This window comes from Anguilla anguilla, chromosome 10 (genome assembly GCF_013347855.1).
Source record: "Anguilla anguilla isolate fAngAng1 chromosome 10, fAngAng1.pri, whole genome shotgun sequence".
In the NCBI taxonomy this organism is placed as follows: domain Eukaryota; kingdom Metazoa; phylum Chordata; class Actinopteri; order Anguilliformes; family Anguillidae; genus Anguilla; species Anguilla anguilla.
In genome coordinates, this window is record NC_049210.1 from 6,639,669 (window position 1) to 6,660,010 (window position 20,342).

Genomic DNA, 20,342 nt, shown 5'->3' on the forward strand with positions numbered 1-20,342 from the left:
CCCATTTCCTGGCTGCTCTGTGTCACTCAGCCCCGTCCAAAGTGATGACATCCAGCCCTTGCAGCGGATAGGCAAGCAAGTACAAACAGACAGGCAATGAGATTAAACAGTCTGTCACTCTCTTATCTGCGCCAGACACGGCACTGACTTCCAGGCCCCCGGGGGACCCTCCATCCAATCCGCGAGCCAATGCGATGAGCCCGACTCGCCGGCCGGGCCAGGCCAGCGCAAATCACAGCTGTCAGCGGAGAGGCGGGTTCCCTTGGCGACGGTCTCGACTCCTGCGCCTCTCCTCCACCTGATCTGTCAGCGTGACGGGACAAGCCTTTGCTCTCCAGCAGAACGTAATCCGCCCTTTGATTCCAGTAGCGCGCCCTGGGAAATGCAGATCCGAGCTTTTTGTTTATTTTAAGTTTTTTTTTTTTTTCCTTCATGAATCCTTTATGAGCCCTAATAACAAAATTATGGGATGTTTTATTTTATTTTTTTAAATGTGGAATGTGGCGATGTTTCCTTATAGTCCTTCGGGAGACATAATAAAAGCACAGATACCGAAAAATGTGTGCAGGACTATGGTACTTATTCTTAATGCTTCCTTAAAGGCCATAATTATAGGTCTATCGTTAGACCATGTCAAACTATAGCCTCAGATAAGGGAAAGAAATTACTTTCATTGTCTTTTGTAAATTTTCCTGGGGTCCTTGAGTGTCTGGCTAATATAGGCTTGCTTTATTTATTTATTCATTTGTCTGTTTTTAAAATACATTTCCAAGAAACTTTGGACATTAAATTACCCTTATAGATATCAATGTTTGCCTGTACTACTTGGAGGATAAAATGGGTTCACAAGACTACATAGCATCTTATGCAACTCATTTTAATGTATGTTTCGCATTTGTTTCCAAAAAAAAAAAAGTTTATTATGCAGTTGCAGTTGGAGAGTTGTTATGATTGGGAAACTCCTAGATGGTGTCTTCAGTCTTCGTTAAAAACATTTAAACACGGCTAGATAGTCTTCCGTATCTCCACCCAGTCAAGATACTTTTTCATGCACACCGTGACAAGGTTTTGCGGTTCTTATAGACCCATCTCCGCCATGAAAGCCAAGTACAGAAATAATAAGAAAATCTACAGCTTCCCAACCCTGTTCCTGGAGATGTGCCAGATGTTTTCACTGCAACCCTAACAAAGCACATATCATTCAACAGCTGGAGATCTCGTTGAGCTGCTAATTAGTAGAATCAGTTGTGCCAAATCTGGGTTGAAATGAAAACCTACAGGTCGAAAGATCAACAGGAACAGGGTTGGGCAGCCCTGATCTACAGGAAAAATATGGCGGAGTCGCTATACTTCTGCTAATAATTTACATAAAAACAACAAAAAAGTTGATTTAGTGCCATTTTAGAAATTCAGTGATATTCCTATTTGTACTGCACTTAATTTCATAAGCACTGCTGACCCTTCTTCACGTGGTAGTTTCCCTCACACAACATGGCTTCTCCTTACATACCTCATTCCCACAGACTAGCTACATCCTCCGCCCCTCCATAATCAGCTGATGTCTGTAAATACCTTTGGTTGCCAGGAAGTGCGCGAGTATGTGTCCAAGCAGGAAAGCGAAGGGACTTTAAATGATTCCGCTGAGTTAAGAGTCATAACGGAACCAGTTTATTGCTGGCGAGACTCCCTACATAGTACGATCCTCGGGATAGGTTTTTGTTCGACAATTTGTCTTTTCTTTTTGATTGTTCGTTTAAGCCATTGGCGAAGCTGGCTAACTAACGTTAGCTAAGCTAGCTATTGCGACAAAGCGGCCTGGAACTGAAGCCAAACAGAAATAGCGGATATTTTTTAATATCGTGTCCTATTTAGAAGGCAGGGGAAGATAACGTTTCAACTTTTTTGATAATTTCACTTTACCTGACTTATTGGCGGCTTAGAGACACCAGCTGGCTGACTGGCTCGCTAGCGTTACCTGGCTACTTTATTTGAAGAGGAGACATGTTGTGGAATTATTAGTTAGCTAACTAGCTATGTGACAAGTAGCTGGCTAGCTAGCTAGCTGGCCCTCTGAAACTGGAAAGGGTTTTCCTGCCGACGATAAGCCATGTCGATACGATAGTGTATAAGTTAACGTTAGTTAGCTATCAGCTAGCTAGCGCGAGTTTGGTTCAGTCACCCCTAGCTAATACTATACGAAACAAGCTATGCAACAGCAAGCTAAGTTAGCAAAGTTACTTTAGCTAGTAAGCCAACTTAGAAGTTAGCCAGCTAAGCTAACGTCTGTGAACTCTTGTTTCCAAAAACAGCGAGCTTGCAAGTGAACGAACTTTAAATTGATCAAACGTCATTTTTGTTAAGAAGCCACTGTTTGTCAGTAGTGTAACGTACAGTCGAGGTCTGTTTAGCAAAGACTTGGAAATGGAGGATCGAGGAAGAAGTCAGCCGTGGGGAAAGCTAGTGAAAGTTGACACTGGTTCTGAATCAGAAATTTTGCTTGTCAACAGAGAATGCACAGTTGGAAGAAGGAAAGGTACGTTCATCCTCGCTAAATGATCAGCAAATCACTGCTGGTTACTGAAACTGTAGTTAAGTTACTGAATAAAATAAAGCTTCGCTTGGCCAACTTAGTTTAGCTAGTTTAACGTTAGACTAGTCTAATGCCTTTAATCTCGACGACCCATTTCACCACCACCACTACTACTACTAGCCACGTTAGCTTCCTTGTTGCTCTATTCTAGTTAACGATAGATGTATATAGCTAACTAACTGCAGGTGGACATGGACAAGACGATTATGCAAGCGAGCGAGTCAAATTGAAATTATAAAATACTGTTAGTTAGCGACAGCGTTATAGTAGATATTGTCAGGTTGACTTTAACATGTTAGCTAGCTAAATTAACATAGTGTAGCAACCTAGCTAACGAAAGCAATGGACTACAACTTGTGTGCGCGCATTGTACACTCAAGATAACGTGAACGTTGCCTAACGAAATGGTTCACTCGTGAGGTTGATACAGCAAACTTTGTTGACTTGCAGTTTATTGTTGTTCAAGTAACGTTACGTTATAATACTGAGTTAATGTTCAACGCTGAACTGAGCGAATTGCAATTAAGTATGAGTCTTAGTAGTTCCAGTTTCCAGTAATGGCCAATATTCTGCACGGACACTTCGAAGTAAACAACACGATTGTTTACATTTTTGCTTATTGTGCGGTGCCTTTGATCAGATTTTTAGGTTAAATTTTAAGATCTGTTTTCTAACCATAAGTGCTTGACTACACACACAGTAAGCGCTTTACCAACTTTTTTTATACTTGGTGTACTTGAGCAGTTCATTGCCTGAATTCAATTATTACTCGACTGGTTCCCACCCTAAGAAAATGTTTTATGGGAAAATAATTTAGGTCTAATTAAACGAGCAATTTGAATAAACGTAAATAGTCTAGGTGGTAATTTTAACGGTGGGATAAATTAAAGGAATGTAAACGCAGAGAACCATAGTAGCTGATTGGTCATAGCAATACATAGACTGGCCGCTCTGGTAATGACCGTACTCTTCTGTTGACTGAAGTCGCGACAGACGTAACCATCTGAGCAGCTTAAGTTCTATACCATCGTCTCTTCCCAAGCACTACAATGGCTTCTTTAGTTCTGTAAACTTAGACACCCCGTGGTAATGACAAAGAGGTCTATGGAGAACATGTGTGCAGAATATTAAGTAGGTTTTTTTGTAGGTTTTGTGTCGCTCAAGGACGAGGAGAAAGGTTCCGTCTCTGAGGGTCTGGTTCCATCCACCCTATTATGTGGAGATCGCAAGTCTGCTTTTCATGCAGATCGATGTCGGGGTTTAATTCGGTGCTTCATAGATGCTATTTTTAATTTATAAACACCAAAGTTGTTCTTCCTAGCACTTCGAAAATACAGGACAGTGAATTTTAAAAGCGCCTCAAATCAGTACTCTTTATTTTAAGTACTGATTACTCTTTCTTTAAGCCGATCTGCTAAGGTCTTTTTGAAGAATGCATTAACATAGTATTTGATATGTGAAAAGGTGAATATGCAGCCCTTGATTTGACCTGGCAAGGTGTGGTTTAAATTTTTTTTTTTTTAAGCTTTTGAATTATGCGATCTGTAAGCAGCTGGACTCGGCCCAAGAAACCGACCTCCTTAAAAATGAATGAACAAAAATGCCGCTCCTTTAATGTCCCTAATAATGTTTGCGTTTCTGAATTGTTCTCTCCCAGGTTGTGACCTCTCCTTTCCTGCTAACAAGCTGGTCTCAGGTGATCACTGCAAGATAGTGCAGTGTGAGAACTCAGGGGAGGTGTGGCTTGAGGATATGAGGTAATTCTCTCAATCAATTTAAAAAAACATAACTGACTGAAAAAAAAACATTCATAGACATTTTGTGAAATGCACATATATTTGTACCATAAATTGTTTTTGTTTTTTTTTGGTGTTTTTCTTTAAACAATGTTTGGGTCTATTTACAATTCAATCAGTTCAGGAATTGAATTTCCGGGTAATTTTCTGAACTGAGTGAAATTTAAATGGAATTTACCCCAACCCTGCTTACTGGCGGTGTAATTTTCCCACAAATTGATTGGTTCAGACTGAACGATATGAGAGTCGGGACCATTCAAAACGGAAAACTTAATTTGCAGTTTAGCATCTCCTTCGGTGTGCTCATGTTGGTACGCTGCATGGTGTTTCAGGTGTAAAAAAACGTAAAGTAGGTTCTTTTTTCCAGTACGTTCCCCCAGGCTCGTGATATGTTGGGGACGGCCCTAGGGGGCATGAACATGTCGCATGGCTGAGAACGCAGATTAGCTGCATACAGAGACATTATGAACTGCGACCAGCTGGCCGCACCAGTGCTCCATTATGCCCGACAGAATGGGAAAGAGGCCTTTCCAGATAGGGGGAACAATGCGCTGCCCTGGGTTTTTGCACTCTTCAGATAAAACGTCGTTAGCGTCCGTGGCTAGTGTCACTACCGTTTTCTTGGAAGGGAAAATGGCTCGTTTCGTGTCCTACCTCGCCCTTTTTGCACCGAGGAGAACTAGCTGCGTGGGATGTTTTGAACGGCGGAGGAAGGGCAGCAGCCTCTCGAGCAGCGCACGGGTTACTTAGCGATGCAACACGTGACGTGTTTGAAAAGGCGCCATGACCGGGCCATTTGAACTAAACAAAGGTGGCGCTTTATTTGCTCTCAGATTATTCCAGTCTCGACTCCTCGACTCAGAGTAGTTTCGAGCTAAACCCCACCCCCAGACACCCCTGGCGTCCTGGAATATCCATCCGAAGGCCCTTCAGTCTGAGCAGTATCCCAAAATTGTAAAATTTTCGATCACATTTTTACTCATATGGGGCAGAATTAGAACATTTCAAGTACAGAAGTATTACATTGAGTTATCAGCGTACATGTCAGAATGAACCCTTTCTTTTGTGTATACCCCTTTCCCGGTATAATTTTGGTTTCCCCATCCAAATTTGAAAGTTGTCAGCAGTACCACTGACCTTCCTTTTGTTAAACATGCACATTCACAGGTTATTCCTAATTTGATAATAAGCCTCCTCCATTAGTGTTTCATCTGAACGGATGCGCTCTAAATCATAGCTCTCTCTTGTCACGGCGTCAGCTGTCCTTGTTGAAGGATTGTATGCGACTAAAGGTTCTCATTTTTTAGGATCCCCAGTACAATCACCCGCTGTATGTAAACATTACACATCGGAGTCAGTATTTATATTGTTGTGCTTCCTAGAACAGCATCGTAAATCAGCCTGTTCGCTATTGGGACTGGATATTATATATGCTTTTAGAAGATATGGTGTTTAATTATTAGCTTGGTCTTCTCAAACAAATAACACTTCCCCACGTCACATGAATAAGAGAAACTGGCTAAGGTCAGAGGTCACAGTTTGTCACGTGGTTCATTAAGTTGAAATGAATTCAGATGACTGACGATAGACACTGGAGCTCTAATGAGGCATCGCGGCGGTATTTCCATAACGCGAGCGCATCTTTTTTTTCCGACGGAGCCGTAAACAAACACGCCAACAGCTTTTTAAAAAAAAAATTTCTGGCTTCGCGCAGACAGTGGCGCAGTTCCAGCGTTGCCGCCGGCGTCGTTTTGGAAAGGTTTTTTTTTTTTTTTTTTGCCGTGCATTTAATCTGGGGCCGCTCTGGCCCGCAGTGAAAGACGCGTGGCCGCGCGCCAGCGAGCATAATTGCAACTGTAAACCAACCGGCTTCTCGATAATGAAGATGCCGTCACCGCGGGGTAATCAAAGGGGGCCGGTGTTTTACGAACTGCTGAGTCGCCGCGATGCGAGGCCCCCGGGGCGCTCGCTCTCTCTCTCTCTCCCCCCGCTCCAGAACGCGCCCCCATCTCTCCGCGCGCGCGCGCGCGTGATGACGGCTCTCGCTGTCTGCAGCTACATTAACCGCCTCAGAAGGAAGTCGGCGGCGCGGCTGCTCTCTCCTTTGCGAGATGTAATTTAATATTCACGGCTAATAACCTCCAGGAATACAATTCAAATTGCGTCTCAAACAATGAAGCGGGGGGAGAGAGAAACTCGACGCCGTGGAGATGCCCGTGGATCGCGCTGCTGTTGTATAATTGAGCAGATCAGGAGGAGTGAAGCCCCTGTTTAATCTCGCTTAGGTAATTGCTGTTGTATGTCGTTAATGGTACATTAACTGGGAATAATAACTCCTCAGCAAAGATCTTTATCAGCAGTTATAAAACTGTCATTTTCTATGATTTCTTTCAAAGCCGGGATTGGCTTCTCTGTTGGAAAGCCTGTTTCACTTCTGCTCGAGGCGAATGGAACTTTGTCAAGTGTTGTCAGGGCTTTACTTTACATTGCTGACATTTAATAGTTGCTCTTAGCCAGTACAACTTGGACAACTTTTATGTTTGTTTTTATCATGGTATCCATTTGGATATATACAGAAGCAACTCGGGGTAAGCACCTTGCCCAGGGGTGCAGTGGCATTGTCCGAGTTGGGAATCGAACCTGCAACCCTTTAAGTTACGATTCCGTACCCACTCTCCTACACTGGTGCCCCTAGGCCTAATGGTAGTCCAAATGAAAGGAGTGAGATTGAAACGGTGGATTTTTCTCTGCCCGCCCACCCCCCCCCCCCCCCCCCCCCCCCAACAGCACCAACGGCACCGTGATCAACATGTCGAAGCTCGTCAAAAAGCAGATGCACCCCCTGCGGAGCGGTGATGTCATCTACTTCGTTTACAGGAAGAACGAGCCCGAGCAAAGTGAGTTCATTTGCGCCCCCCCACCCCCCCCCCCCCCCTGTCTGTCCCGCTGTGTTCTGCTCCGTTGGCCCGGTGGCTTGTTTTGGTTGGGCCTAATTCGGAACAGCAAGGCCACATGCTGGCGGACCTGGATCTGCAGTCCCCGGGTGTACTTAAGGACACGGTCTGAGGCTGGCGCAGATCAAAGACCTCGTTAATGCTGATTTAAACGATTCCAAACCCACATTGCACACGGCCCGACCGTGCCAAAAATGTGTCACATTATCATTGGGTGAATTGCCTTAAGTTGCGTTTAAAGCCACTTGTGCTCTTGACTCCAGGCCAAATTTGGTACAGTGTAACTCACAGGCGATAGTCCTGCATAATGCATGAGCAATGAACGCCAGTGCGTTTTGAATCTGTCTGGTAGTAAATTAATCTTCCCTCCAAACGAGCGTCGGGTCTGCACCCCCGCGCTGTTTGTCACGATTGGCGTTAGCGTCCTTAGCGCAGCGCATTATCTTTAACTGCGCTTTCGAGCTCTTTGAAGAAAAATTATTCTCCAATGCCAGGCGAACCCCCACGTGCAATGAATTTGTCCAACTGGTGTACGATCAACGCTAATTAATAACTTTTAATTTTGTATTTGCCACGAAAGCTCTCTGAATAAGACGCTGTCTCTCTCTTATTTTACAGACATTGCTTATGTTTATCAGGCTATTCCACCAGAGCCGGCAAGTTTACAAACTACTACTGGTAAGTGAGTCGGATACGTTTTGGCGTGTGAATGAACCTTGAGGTGTGACCGTTGGGGGTTACAGCTGATGTGAACCGGTTATGGGACTGGATGTAGAGTGACATCATTCATGCACTTTGCATGTTATACTGTGTGAAATGCATTTGGCACACCTGGTTTTTAAAATGGGACCTTCTGAAAAAGTAATTTAATATGTCTTTTCTTATTTACACAAACGGTTTGTATTCTGAAGCCTTGCATGTTCAGTATAGATCCTGTTTAGCAAACATCCACCTTAACTACATTATTAAACTTGGTAAAAAAAGAAACTAGTAACTAGTAAAATAAAAGTATTTGAAAAGAGGTAAATACACAAGTTTTTGAGAAACTGAAACTCCTTGTGATTGGCTGCAGGAGTGGCGAGCGGCGAGGGGACAGGAGGAGGCGCTGACGCACAGGAGATCCCCGGGGGCAAGCCGGACCCCCCCCACGCCGTGCCCCCCGCCCCCACGCGGCCCCACCCCGCAGCGGCGCCTGTCCCAGAGGAGCCGCAGCCTTCTACCTCCAGCTCGCACCTGTACAGCGCCTCGGCCCCCCCGGCCGGCCCCCCCGCACCGGGCCCCCCCGCCGCGGCCTCCGCTTCAGGTGGGAGTCCTCCCAGCTTAGCTGCTGCCCCAGCATGCAATGGGACACTCATTTTTTTTCTCCTGTCCACAGGGTCAAAAGTGACCCTAAAAAATCAGCAGTGAGAACCCCCGGCAGCTGCAGTGGCAGCAGAGGAGCTTGTTTACAAGTGAGAGCATACAGTGAGCTGGATAATTTGTTGTAGCTATACTTATACTATAAAATACAGTGTAATTGTTTAATGCGCTGGAATAACATACTGTATTTGTAATGTTTTTAAGTCTTGGTGAGCTTTCCGAGTACTAGCCAGCTAACTTGCTATTGATCACGTTACTCTTCTCTGACGTCATCCTGCCTTCAAAATGCGTCCCAAACCCGTTGCCGTATGAGGTTCCTTTTCCATTAGGGCACTACCTCTGGAGAGTGCGGGCTTTGTAGGCAGTGAGGCAGCTGAGTTCTGTGTGAGTAGCAGCCAGGGTTCTCCCCTTTGATGAAATACTGCTGCATTCCTTTCGCAGATGCCGGGAGACTCTGCTGTGCTGCAAGCAGGCCTCTCATATGTGGTGGTGCAGCATCCTGTTGATTGATTCACATTGACTCTCTGTTTATTTTTATTTTTTTCGTTTGCTCCCTGCACCTCCAATATCGACTTTCAGGGGTGATAGAATAGCCGAGCGGCGTTCTCGCGTCCTCGGCGATGCTTATCTCACACCTGCTCCGTATCTCTCCACCCCCGCAGGGTGCGGCGGCCCCAGCCGCGCCGAGTCATCCCTCCCTACCCACAATGCATCTGACGGGGAGCCGGCGGAACCCGGGCCCAAGCCCCTCGAACCCGAGGCAGAGAGCCACGCCCCGCTTAATACGAAGAAGGACGAGAACCAGGAGCCCGAGAGGAAGAGGAGAAAGACTGGCACTGGTAAGAGTGTTCAGTCTGTGTCTCTCTCTCTTTCTCTCTCTGTTTCTCCCTCCATTTTGGAGGTGGATTGAAATGACTTCCTTGTGACCTCACTTCCTGTTTTCCCCTCCAGATAAGGACTATGACTTTGGGCTTCCAGATCCTGGGTTCAGTGAAGCTGAGAGCCCCCCTAAGGCGCCTCTGGGGGCCGTCGCGGGGAAGAGCGCGACGGAGGGCGCCAAAACCGACAAGATGGAGGAATCCCTCACCTGCATCATCTGCCAGGATCTCCTGCACGACTGCGTCAGGTGAGGCCCCGCCCACAAGGCTCACCACCACCAGTCTTCACTTCAGCCTTTGCTGTCACAGAGCATGCTAAATGCATAGAAAGGGATTTCAAATGGTAGTTTTAATTTGATTGTTTGGACGGGATTATGGGTATCCGTCATCTGGGAAGCATCAGAAGCCAGATTCGGGTTTCATCTGTCATTCGAAGCTCTAATCTAACATGATGGGCTTCTGTAGCTGAGAGCTGACCATGGTGTGTGTGTGTGTTTGTTTGTTTGTTTGTGTGTGTGTGTGTGTGTGTCTGTGTGTGCATGTCTGTGTGTGTGTGTGTGTGCGTGTGCATGTCTGTGCGTGTGTGTGTGTGTGTGTGTGTGTGTGTGTGTGCGTGCGTGTGCGTCTGCGCGTGTGCGTGTGCATGTCTGTGTGTGTGTGTGTGTGTGTCTGTGTGTGTGTGTGTGTGTGTGTGTGTGTATCCACAGCCTCCAGCCCTGCATGCACACGTTCTGCGCTGCCTGTTACTCTGGCTGGATGGAGCGCTCCTCTCTCTGCCCCACCTGCCGCTGCCCTGTGGAGAGGATCCGCAAGAACCACATCCTCAACAACCTGGTGGAGGCCTACCTGCTGCAGCACCCAGGTACAGCACCCCACTACGCCTGCGCCCCTACACCCACGGTGCTGAGGGACAGGCCTTCAGCACAGCTACACCTGCGCTGCTACACCCGTACTGCTGGGAAACAGGGCTACAGCTCTGCTACACCTGCGTTGCTGGGAAACAGGGCTACAGCACAGCTACGCCTGCGCTGCTGGGAAGCTGTAGTATACCAGCGGACTGCGCTTTTTTTTTTGGTCTTTGTGCCGTACGCGTGACCCTTGACCCCCCACTGATTGTGCCCTCGCAGAAAAGTGTCGCAGCGAAGAGGACAGGAAGAGCATGGACAAGCGCAACAAGATCACTCAGGACATGCTGCAGCCAAAGATCGAGCGCTCCTTCTCCGACGAGGAGGGCAGCTCCGATTACCTCTTCGAGCTCTCCGACAACGACAGCGACACCTCCGACATCAGGTCAGGTGACCCCCCCGCTGCCTCCTGCCTGTGCAGAAACCACCGGCTGCAGGCCTGCTGCCCCCTGTCTAAATTTCACTGCCATTGCACCCTCCACTTCGTGCTGAGTAACACAATTTCACTGTATTCCCTTTCCCATTTTTTTTATCATTATGTTCCAACATTATTTTGTGCCCATGGGTACCTTGAAAGATTCATAATAACTACAATTATCATTGCATAGATCTGTAAATTGTTAGTAGTAGTATTAGTAGTAGTAGACAGGATCGAGTTGGTAAACTGCTTGTTCTGATTGAGTTGTCAGTTTTTGATTAGGATAAAGATGACACTGGTCCCTTCTGACGGCCATCTTGTCTCCACAGTCAGCCCTTTGTGATGTGCAGACAGTGCCCGGGCTACAGGAAGGACCCCAGCCAGGCGCCCCCCTGCGCGTCATCGCCCCCCCTCGAGGAAGGGGGCGTGAAGCCCGCGGGGGAGGTCCCCTCCACGTCCTCCAACGTCCCCGCAGGTAGGGCCCGAGCTCTCGCCCCTGCCCATGTTTTAAACCCAGCGAGCACCACAGGGTTCATCCACTCCTGTGTCCCGGGACGGTACAGTCTTCCTCCCTGGCTGTGGGGAGGGGGGGCAGCAGCAGTCTTCCTCCCCGGCAGTGTGGGGTGGGGCTCTCTGTACCACAGAGCTCCGCACGCGGGCTCCTCGTGTTCCCCGGGGCACCGGCGTGCCGTAAAAGCCTAGGGAACCGCGGGGCTGCGGGTTCCATTCCCAGCCGGGGCACTGCCGTCGTACCCTAGAGCAAGATGCCGAACTTCAGTAAAAAAAATCCCGCTGTGTTAGTGTTAATGTATGTAACAGAGTGTAAATGGGACTTAATTCGCTGTGGAGGAGAGCATCTGCTGAATGCCTAAAAGTGCAGTGCAGCTGCAACGTGAGTGAGTTTCTGCAGAGGAAACCGCAGCGCTCTGAGCAGGAGAGGCCATTTCCTGGCGCCTTTGTGTTTTAACAGGGTGGTAAGCCTTTGTTTCTCCTCCCCTCTGCTTCAGCTCTCCAGGAGTACACCTGCTCGCCACAAGGGGGCCACGTCATCTGCACCTGCTGCCTGCAGCCCATGCCCGACCGACGGGGCGAGCTGATTGGCCAGCAGTTCTCCGCACAGCAGTGTGAGTGCCTCCCCTTGACTCGATATGAAGGCTAAGTCACACCCTCAGCCAACACCCCCCCCCACCCCCCATCCCCTTCTCAGGGGTTCAGGTCTGTTCCACTCAGCTGACCTCTGACCTTTGACCTTCCCACAGGTACGGTGTGCCAGCGGCCGTTCTGTCACATGTACTGGGGGTGCCAGCGAATCGGCTGTCAGGGATGCCTCGCTCGCTTCAGCGGTGAGAAGCCCATTTTTACGGGAGCTTGATTGACAGCCCACTTGAATTTCATTTGATCGTTAAACTGCAAACTACGAGGGGTGAAGTGATTTTAAATATGATCAAGGAACACAGTCAGAAACCGTGTGTGTGTGTGTGTGTGTGTGTGTGTGTGTGTGTGTGAATGTGTGTGTGAGTGTGTGAATGTGTGTGTGTGTGTGATTGATTTGTGTCGTGTGTCACTTCAGATTCCTAGCCCATATTTGCTTAAGACACGTATTTACAGAATACACTAAAAGACTGTTCTTGAATACAGAATACAAATGTGCTTGTATTTTTGGTGAATATTCTACTCAGGCATTGGGTGATACTATTTTATTTTTTACTTCAGTTTCAGAAAGCGGCTGTCCTGTGTTGTAGCCTCTGTAGAGTAGTACTTGGGATTCTTGTTCTGTTTTTACCGGTCTCCCTGTGTAACACACTTTTCCATTAATCTTTTTCAGAGCTCAACCTCACAGAGAAATGTCTCGACGGCGCTCTCAACAGCAATAACTACGAGTCCGACATTCTCCGGGTACTCCCTCCTCTTTTCTCCCATCGCCTGCCTTCTTGTTCTAATCTTCTGAAGTCCCTCCCTCTCAGTTAAGCGTGATGGAGACTTTAGGTTTTTTGTGTTAAATGTGTGAGTGGTGTGCACCTGCCTGATGTTAGTAAATGCGTTTTCCATCGGACTGAAGATAACGCGTGTGTGTGTGTGCGCGCGCTTGTTGTGCATGTGTGTGCACTTGTTGTGTGTGCGCTTGTGTGTGTGTGCGTGTGTGCGCTTGTTGTGCATGTGTGTGCGCTTGTTGTGTGTGTGTGTGTGTGTATGTATGTTTGTTGTGCGTGTGTCTGTGTGTGTGTGTGTGTGTGTGTGTGTGTGTGTGTGCGCGTGTGCGCGTGTGCGCGTGTGCGCTTGTGCGCTTGTGTGTGTGTGTGTGTGGCAGAATTACCTGGCTTCCAGAGGAATGACGTGGAAGGAGATGCTTCATGAAGGCCTCCTGGCGCTGCAGCAGGGGACGTTTTACCTGTCAGGTGAGTTCTGTCTGTCTCGTGTGACGCAGTTTTGCCTGAAACCCTAATTATCTGTTCTTCCGTCCTTATTCTTTAACGTTGAAATAATATTGATGTGCAATCTCTGCTGACACCAGCTACAAAAGGTTTTGCTGCTTTATTAAAAAAGTGATTTTGCCTGACTGAAATCCGCACCTCTGTGAATGGATCCACGACATGTTGAGCTTCGAAGGACAGCTCATGCATGCCTGTGCTGTTCTGAGCAGGAGCTGAAGTTGCAGGAGCAAGGCTGAATATGACTGGGCTTTCTGTAATGGGGAGGAAAGGGGTGTGGGGGGGGGGGGGGATAAAGGGACTGGTGTACTGTCTGTGTGACGGGCGTTTCTCTGTTCATCGCAGACTATCGCATCACTGCTAACGCCGTTCTGTGCTACTGCTGCGGCCTGCGCGCGTTTAAGGAGCTGGCCTACAAATACAGGCAGAACATCCCCCCCTCCGAGCTTCCAGGTGAGTCCCGCTGTGTGTTCCCCCTGGCCCCGCCCACTAGTGCCCACCTGGGCCTGCTCTGACCCCGCCCCCTCGAGCCCACCTGGGCCTGCTCTGACCCTGCCCACTAGAGTCCACCTGGGCCTGCTTTGACCACGCCCACTAGTGCCCACCTGGGCCTGCTCTGACCCTGCCCCCTAGGGTCCATCTGGGTCTGCTTTGACCCCGCCCACTAGAGTCCACCTGGGTCTGCATTTTCTGCATTTTCACTAAATGTCTTTGTCCTTTTTTTTTACATTTACATTAGTCATTTGTGAGTGAGTGTGGATTTGAGCATCTGGTCGTAGTACATGCTAAATAGGTAGGTAAAGAGATTATGCAGATTCAGTGGGACCCAGGCTTTGTGGCGCGGTTTGAGCGGTCAGTGCTCTGCGGTAGACGGTCAGTGACCTCATGCTTCCTCTCGTCTTTTCAGCTGCTGTGACCTCACGCCCGGACTGTTACTGGGGACGGAACTGTCGCACCCAAGTGAAGGCGCACCACGCCATGTAATCACGCCTTCTCAACACGGGGGGGGCGGGGGGGAGGGGTTATACAAACTTGAACGTTAAAAGTAGCAGAGGCGCTAATGTGCTTGTACGCTGTGTAAGTCTCTTGCCACAGAGCGTAGAAATTCTCTGCATTCGACAGCAGAGGGCGCTGCCGTTTCATCTCAGTTTAACTCGATGCTAAATTTCAGGCTCCTCCATCACGTCCCCAGCTGTAACCCCAGCCTCTTAAGTAGCTGTGCATGAAAATGCATTGTGTTGTTTTTTTCATTGTTGTTTTGTGGCCGTACTTCTTTGTTTTTATTGTTATTTCTTTTTTTTTTTTCTTCTTCTTCAGGAAGTTCAACCACATCTGTGAACAGACGCGGTTCAAGAACTGAAGGGCCCTCTTCTGGGGTCCTCTGGAGCTGATGAATGGATTCATTCATTCCTGAAGCGAGAGAGAGAGAAAGGGGAGAGAGAGGAGATGAGGCCAGTTTGTCTTTCTCCTGTTTCGCCCACCTTTTCAGGCGAAAGTGATCTCATGGCGTACTTGCTGTCGAGCAAAACCTTGTCTGTGGACAAGCGGAAAAGTAACTTTAAAAAAGCTTAGAGTATCGAGTCTTCCCACAGGCTGAAAGTATATTAGTCATTTTTTTTTTTTTTTTAATTAAGCACATCGTGAAGTTGTCTGTCACACATTCGTTTGGACCGGGGGGGAAATAAGGAAAATAAAAAAAAGAATGTTCAGTTGGGACAGGAACAGCCTGATTTTTTTTTGATTGCGGACCTGTAGGGGACGGCGGGTGTCAGAGATGCTTCCTGTAAGGCGGACGCCGCACCGTACCGGCGAGTCCCCAAAACGCGCGGAACCCGCGTCGATTCGTCTGCGTTCGTTTTGTTTTGTTTTGTCAGTGTTTTTCCTCACGGAGGATCCCCCCCCTCCTTTAAACGCGAGCGGTTTTCGGCGTCGTCTGTCGGGTCTCGTTCCGCGAAGACGGTCACATTCTCACGGGCGGTGATGTGAAGATGGAGTCTGTGTAGCTTGTGCATCAGTAGATATCAGGTCTGGGTCGCTCATTTTCGTTTGTTTTGTTTGTTTTTTTTAAATATATTTTCGTACTTGTTGTGCCTGAAACAATTCCTCCTGACAAAGTGATAAACTGCCACTTTTGTCCTTCGTTTTAGTTAGCAGTGTTAGAAATATTGTGCTGTCGCATTCCATTACAATTATTATTTTTTACATTTTTGTTTATTTTTTATATTTGTTTTTAACTACTAACAGGATGCCTTGTATTGTATTGTAGTTTGGTGAGAACCCAGAGCCTGATTAAGTGAGTTTAGAGCCTAGGGCTAGTCCTTTTTCTCTCCCTGCCGTTCAGTCAGGAAAAGCGTATATTTGACCACCTTGCTAGCTGTCCTCGTATAATAGAAGGATTCGTCTGGTCTCGTGGTCGAGCACATCTATGTAGTCGAGAATATTGTCTCCTATGCATTTTTAAAATTAAACTGAGCTAGTGGAGGAAGGGAAACGATGTGTGTACCTGCTATAGGCTGCTTCCGTACTTCTAAGACTGCTTATGGGAAAAAGAATGCAATCCCTATTTATTGGTAAAGGGAGGTTGTCACACCCCTGCCCCCCTCCCCCTCACCTCTCCCCCCGCCCCCCCCCCCCCCCCCCCCCCCCCCCCCCCCCCCCCCCCCCCCCACCACATTTTTCCGGCTCAGCACGTGAGTTTTCACAGAGGGGAGAAAGCCATGCAAAAGCTGTGTATAACAGCCAGGGCTGAGCGTGAATCCATGTGAGGGTGTAGGATTACTCTGCCTCAGAAAGGGATCAGAGTAACACGCTGAAACGCTGTACTTTTATCTGATGTTTGGGGGGGGGGAGGGGGGGGGGTGGTGTGTGTGGGCAGAGGGCTGAGGGCTGGGGGGCGGGTGGTGGGGGGTAGGGGCTCAGTTGTATGCTTTGCTTGGGATAATCAACTTACAGCAGATTAAAGTAGTGCATTTGTACATGCTTTCTAGTTTAAGCAGTGTACTTTTTCCCATAATGAAGAACTACCTGCCTAGACAGTTCGTAGAGGGAAAGCAAAGCTTTTCCGCTCGAAATTATTTTAGACACTCACTGTACGTACTGCAGTGTCATAACCTACAAGCTTGATCACATGATTAGTATTAACACGTCTTAGTCATTTATAAGCACTGGTTACTGTATTGTGCTGTAAGCCCGGCAGACCGGGAAACCCTTGCATTATATTTACCGGAATACCTAATGTGCCAATACATTTGATTTGTGTGCCGTCTGCTTTTAAATGTTTGTGTAGTTGAGTATTTTAAAGGGGATGCTTAGTGTAGTAGCTGAAACTTTCACAGAACATTTATGATATTCTTGAAGTTATTTATGGTTTCCACTGATTGTTTTGCTTTTGTAAGAGTTGATTTTCTGAGAGTAGATTTTGGTGAGTGACGTCTCGAGGGTTGTCTCACACACTCTCTTCCTCGGTGTTCGATGCTGCGCCTGCCCGTGTGCGCGGCGGAAGCTGGTTTCTTGCGGTGTTGCGGGGAGAACTGCGCGGGGGGGGGGTGGCGGCGGGCTAGCGGGGCCCCCCCCCCCCGGCTGTTGCCCGCTAATCGGTGCAATTTGCCCCCGGTTTCTCCCACAGTTCCTCTGCGCTGATGGCAGTTTGCCGCGTTTGTGGGTTTTTGGAAGCGGTCCAGTCATTGCTAATACCGGAAACGCAATAAGAGAAAAGGGGCTCAATCATTATTCTGTGCTGTATTTCTTTTCAGAAGGCTGCCAGTGGGGCTATGCGTAGCTGTTAATAATCATTAAAATCCGGATGGCCTTGCACATACTTTTAGATTTTTGTTGGCACTGTTATGAAAGTAGACGCACATACTTGTGCACTTAATAGAGACCCTGTGCAAACACCTTTCTTTTGTTGTATTTAAAGTGTTAATTAAGCCACAAGGTAAAGATGTGTACTTATTGCTACATAACAATAACATTTCCTTGGTGATGTAAATCATGTTTTGGAACACTTCAGGTTTACTTCTGATTGGCAGCCCACTAAACAGTCACAATGCTGATTGGTTAAAGTGTAAATTGCAGCGTTAATTAGGCAAGGCGGGTGGTCTCTGCGTGTCTGATACCGAAGTCCTCCTGTAGGGGGCAGTGTAAGGACTTTGTTGCTTACAGGATAATAAAGTATAGACTTAACATGTTAGTGTTTGTTTTTCTGGTTCTTTATAACTTTTAGAAATTATGATATTGATTGCACAGGGTCTTATGGCTCGGACTGGCATTTAAATAACTGGATCCCTTATTAGTAGTACTCATGAGGCCTTATATATTGGAAAGTGTTAAAGTAGTTTACTTTTTATTTGTTTTTTTTAAGATCATGAATGATGACTATTGTAGTGGTTGGTGTTATAAATGAATACAAGTTTGGTATGCAAGTTATTACACGTTATTGCAAATGAATTAAAGGAAGAAAAGAAAAGCAATGCAAAGAGAGAGGAGGAGGATTTTATCACTCTTCTGAAAGTAGCCTTATTAAGCATTCATTATCTGATGTAATCCTTTGTACAGTTTTTTTTTTATAGCTTGTAGTCATGTAGGGATTAAATATCAGTTAAGTATTTGAAATTGCGACTGCCGGTGCTGACTGTAGCGGTTGGCTCCTTGGTGCGACACGCAGTTGCCGATTAGGAGGGAATGGAATGGAAGGGCTTAGCCGGATAGCGTTCCGTGTTTGTTATCCGCGTTTGTTATCCGCGTTTGTCGCAATCTAGCGACCCCTGCTGGTCGATCTGGCGCCTGTAGGTTCCTGTCAAAGCAACATGTGATGAAAGGTCTTCCTCTGACTCTGTTCTGTGCGAGCTTAGCTGTAGTCTGCGGGGTGTAAAGAAGCAGTTGGCGACCGCGTGGAGAACCGTGGATGTCTGCACTCTCCCGAATCAGCAGTGGTGTTCACATCATGAATGTTCAAATCATGAACAAATTGTGGGGGGGGGGGAATTGCAACTGAAAGATGGGTCAAACTCCATTGGGTGGGTGAGTCTCAGTTACTCTCAGTTATTCAGGAACTACATTCACCCTTTTCTGGACTGTATTGAGCTCTGAAGACCCTCTGTTGAACACCTCAGTTTCCACTTACCTGGTGTAGCATCTGTCCACCTGGATAGTTTTGCTGAAATGTGATGAGTTTTGTAGATACTGGGGTTGCAGTTCGCCCCAATAAAACGCACCCCACAGGTCAATTTGTGTGTGGCCTCAAAGCGAAATGTTTACCTTCAAAAGATTAAACAAACGTCTCTTTCCACTTCCACAGAGTTAAATTTGTGCACGTTTTAATCTAGAGCTACTACTTCTGTCGACATATGTGCAAAGTTTCAACTGGCGTGTTTTGGTCGAAGTACTTCTAGATGAAACCGTCCACAAATTAAGCTCTGTGGATGTTTGTGAGTAACCACAGGATAATGCTTGGAAAGTAAGGTAAATTCGAAGGTAAATTCTTTAGCACTTTGAGGCCATATGAAGACGGATCCGTGAGTTTTACCCTATTGAGCTGCGGCAAATATCTAGAAAACTTGCCGCATTTGTCTGGATGGACAAATACTACTCTGGGTAAGTGGAAACATACCTTAATTTCTCTTTTGGGTGAACTTCCCCTTTAAACTGCCTTTTGATTTTCAAGATGGAACAATTACTGTAATATGCTACAAGGTTTCAGAGTTTGGTAGAAATTCATTAAGAACTGCAATGCTGTCTTTTTTTTTTTTTTTAAATCTTGTCCCATAATTGTAAAACTGACATTTCACTGCATTGGGAAGCTGTGAAACGTGTTCACCCCTAAACTACAAATGGCGGATGGCAGGTGGAGGGGGAACCACAGTAACACTCACAAACTAAAACTGGGAAATGTAGTTTTTTTTGTTTGTTGAAGAGCATGGACATCCAACTGTCCTTCGGAGATCAGTGGCACGTAAATCCTGGAATGGCTACAATCCTTAGGATATCGAGGTGGTGATGATGGGGGGGCGGCGGCAGCTGAAAGAAAAGTATTGTTTTTCGGTTTCTCAACCAGAGGTTGTGGTCCCACGAGCCGGGCCAGGCGAGGGGAGCTCTTAGGCGGATCCAGAGGGCAGGTATCGGGCAAAGACCCGGGTTCACAAGGCCCCGGGGCCGCTCCTGCGGCTAATTCCCTCCCTCGAGCCGCGGTTCACCCCGGTGGCATTCCTCAGGGGCTCAGTCCCCGGACAACCTGGACTTTTAATCATTCCCAACGGGAAAGGGCCGCGGCTTCCGTAAGCCCGGAAAAAAAAAAAAACCTCTCCTCGAGCCGCCAATCTGGACCCGGCGGGCCAAAGCGGCTTTGAGGCCGCCTCGCATTCTCCGGAGGGAAACGCTGCATTCTGGGGCAAATATTTACTCACTATGAGAAGCGAGAGTGTGGGAAGGCCTCGCTCCCTGACGTGCGTAGGCAGCGTAATTCTACCTCATCAGAGCTCACAAGTTCAATTTGGGGGCGGTAAGGGGAGGGGAGGGGGGCGGGGGAATGGGATAAAATAAATCGGTCTGTACTTTTTGTTCTGTATTGGTTGGCCGAGGACGGATTTGGGCGTATAGATTAGCACTAACGGTTAGGTTCAATGCCTTCTGCAGCTTCTAGTGCCTCGCCTGTATTAGCGATGCTGAGGATGATTTCCTGTTAGGGTAGAATGGATATAGAAGAAAACTGTTTGCTTAACTGCACTAATAAAATGTTGCAAAACTAAACGTCTGCCTTTTTCCCTTTTTAATTTTTAAAGTCCAGAAGCAGAATGATTGTAGAAATTATGTAGGTTGTCTTGGTTTGGTACACAATTTCAAATGAATAATATCCATTGATGAATGAAACATAATATATATAGTAGTCTAGTTTTTTTACGCCCGCTATGGTAGTTTCACTAGTTTATTTTGTGGTTTTTTTTCCGTCATAATAGAATTATCTTTAAATTCCATTTTAAGAATCCAGTAATGCACAACATGAAATATTTTATTTTATT

General features: G+C 47.0%; 1 protein-coding gene across 1 annotated transcript; it reads left to right on the top strand.

The window, feature by feature from the left end:
* Window positions 1–1,552: 1,552 nt before the first annotated feature.
* On the top strand, window positions 1,553–15,392 carry chfr (checkpoint with forkhead and ring finger domains, E3 ubiquitin protein ligase). The gene is made up of 17 exons (XM_035380363.1): window positions 1,553–2,533; window positions 4,248–4,347; window positions 7,174–7,283; window positions 7,959–8,018; window positions 8,413–8,643; window positions 9,362–9,538; window positions 9,651–9,825; window positions 10,285–10,439; window positions 10,705–10,867; window positions 11,230–11,375; window positions 11,908–12,024; window positions 12,160–12,243; window positions 12,726–12,796; window positions 13,209–13,296; window positions 13,675–13,782; window positions 14,237–14,309; window positions 14,647–15,392. The coding sequence occupies exons 1-17, from the start codon at window positions 2,422–2,424 to the stop codon at window positions 14,687–14,689; spliced, it is 2,013 nt and encodes a 670-aa protein (XP_035236254.1). The 5' UTR covers window positions 1,553–2,421; the 3' UTR covers window positions 14,690–15,392.
* The last annotated feature ends 4,950 nt before the right edge of the window (window positions 15,393–20,342 follow it).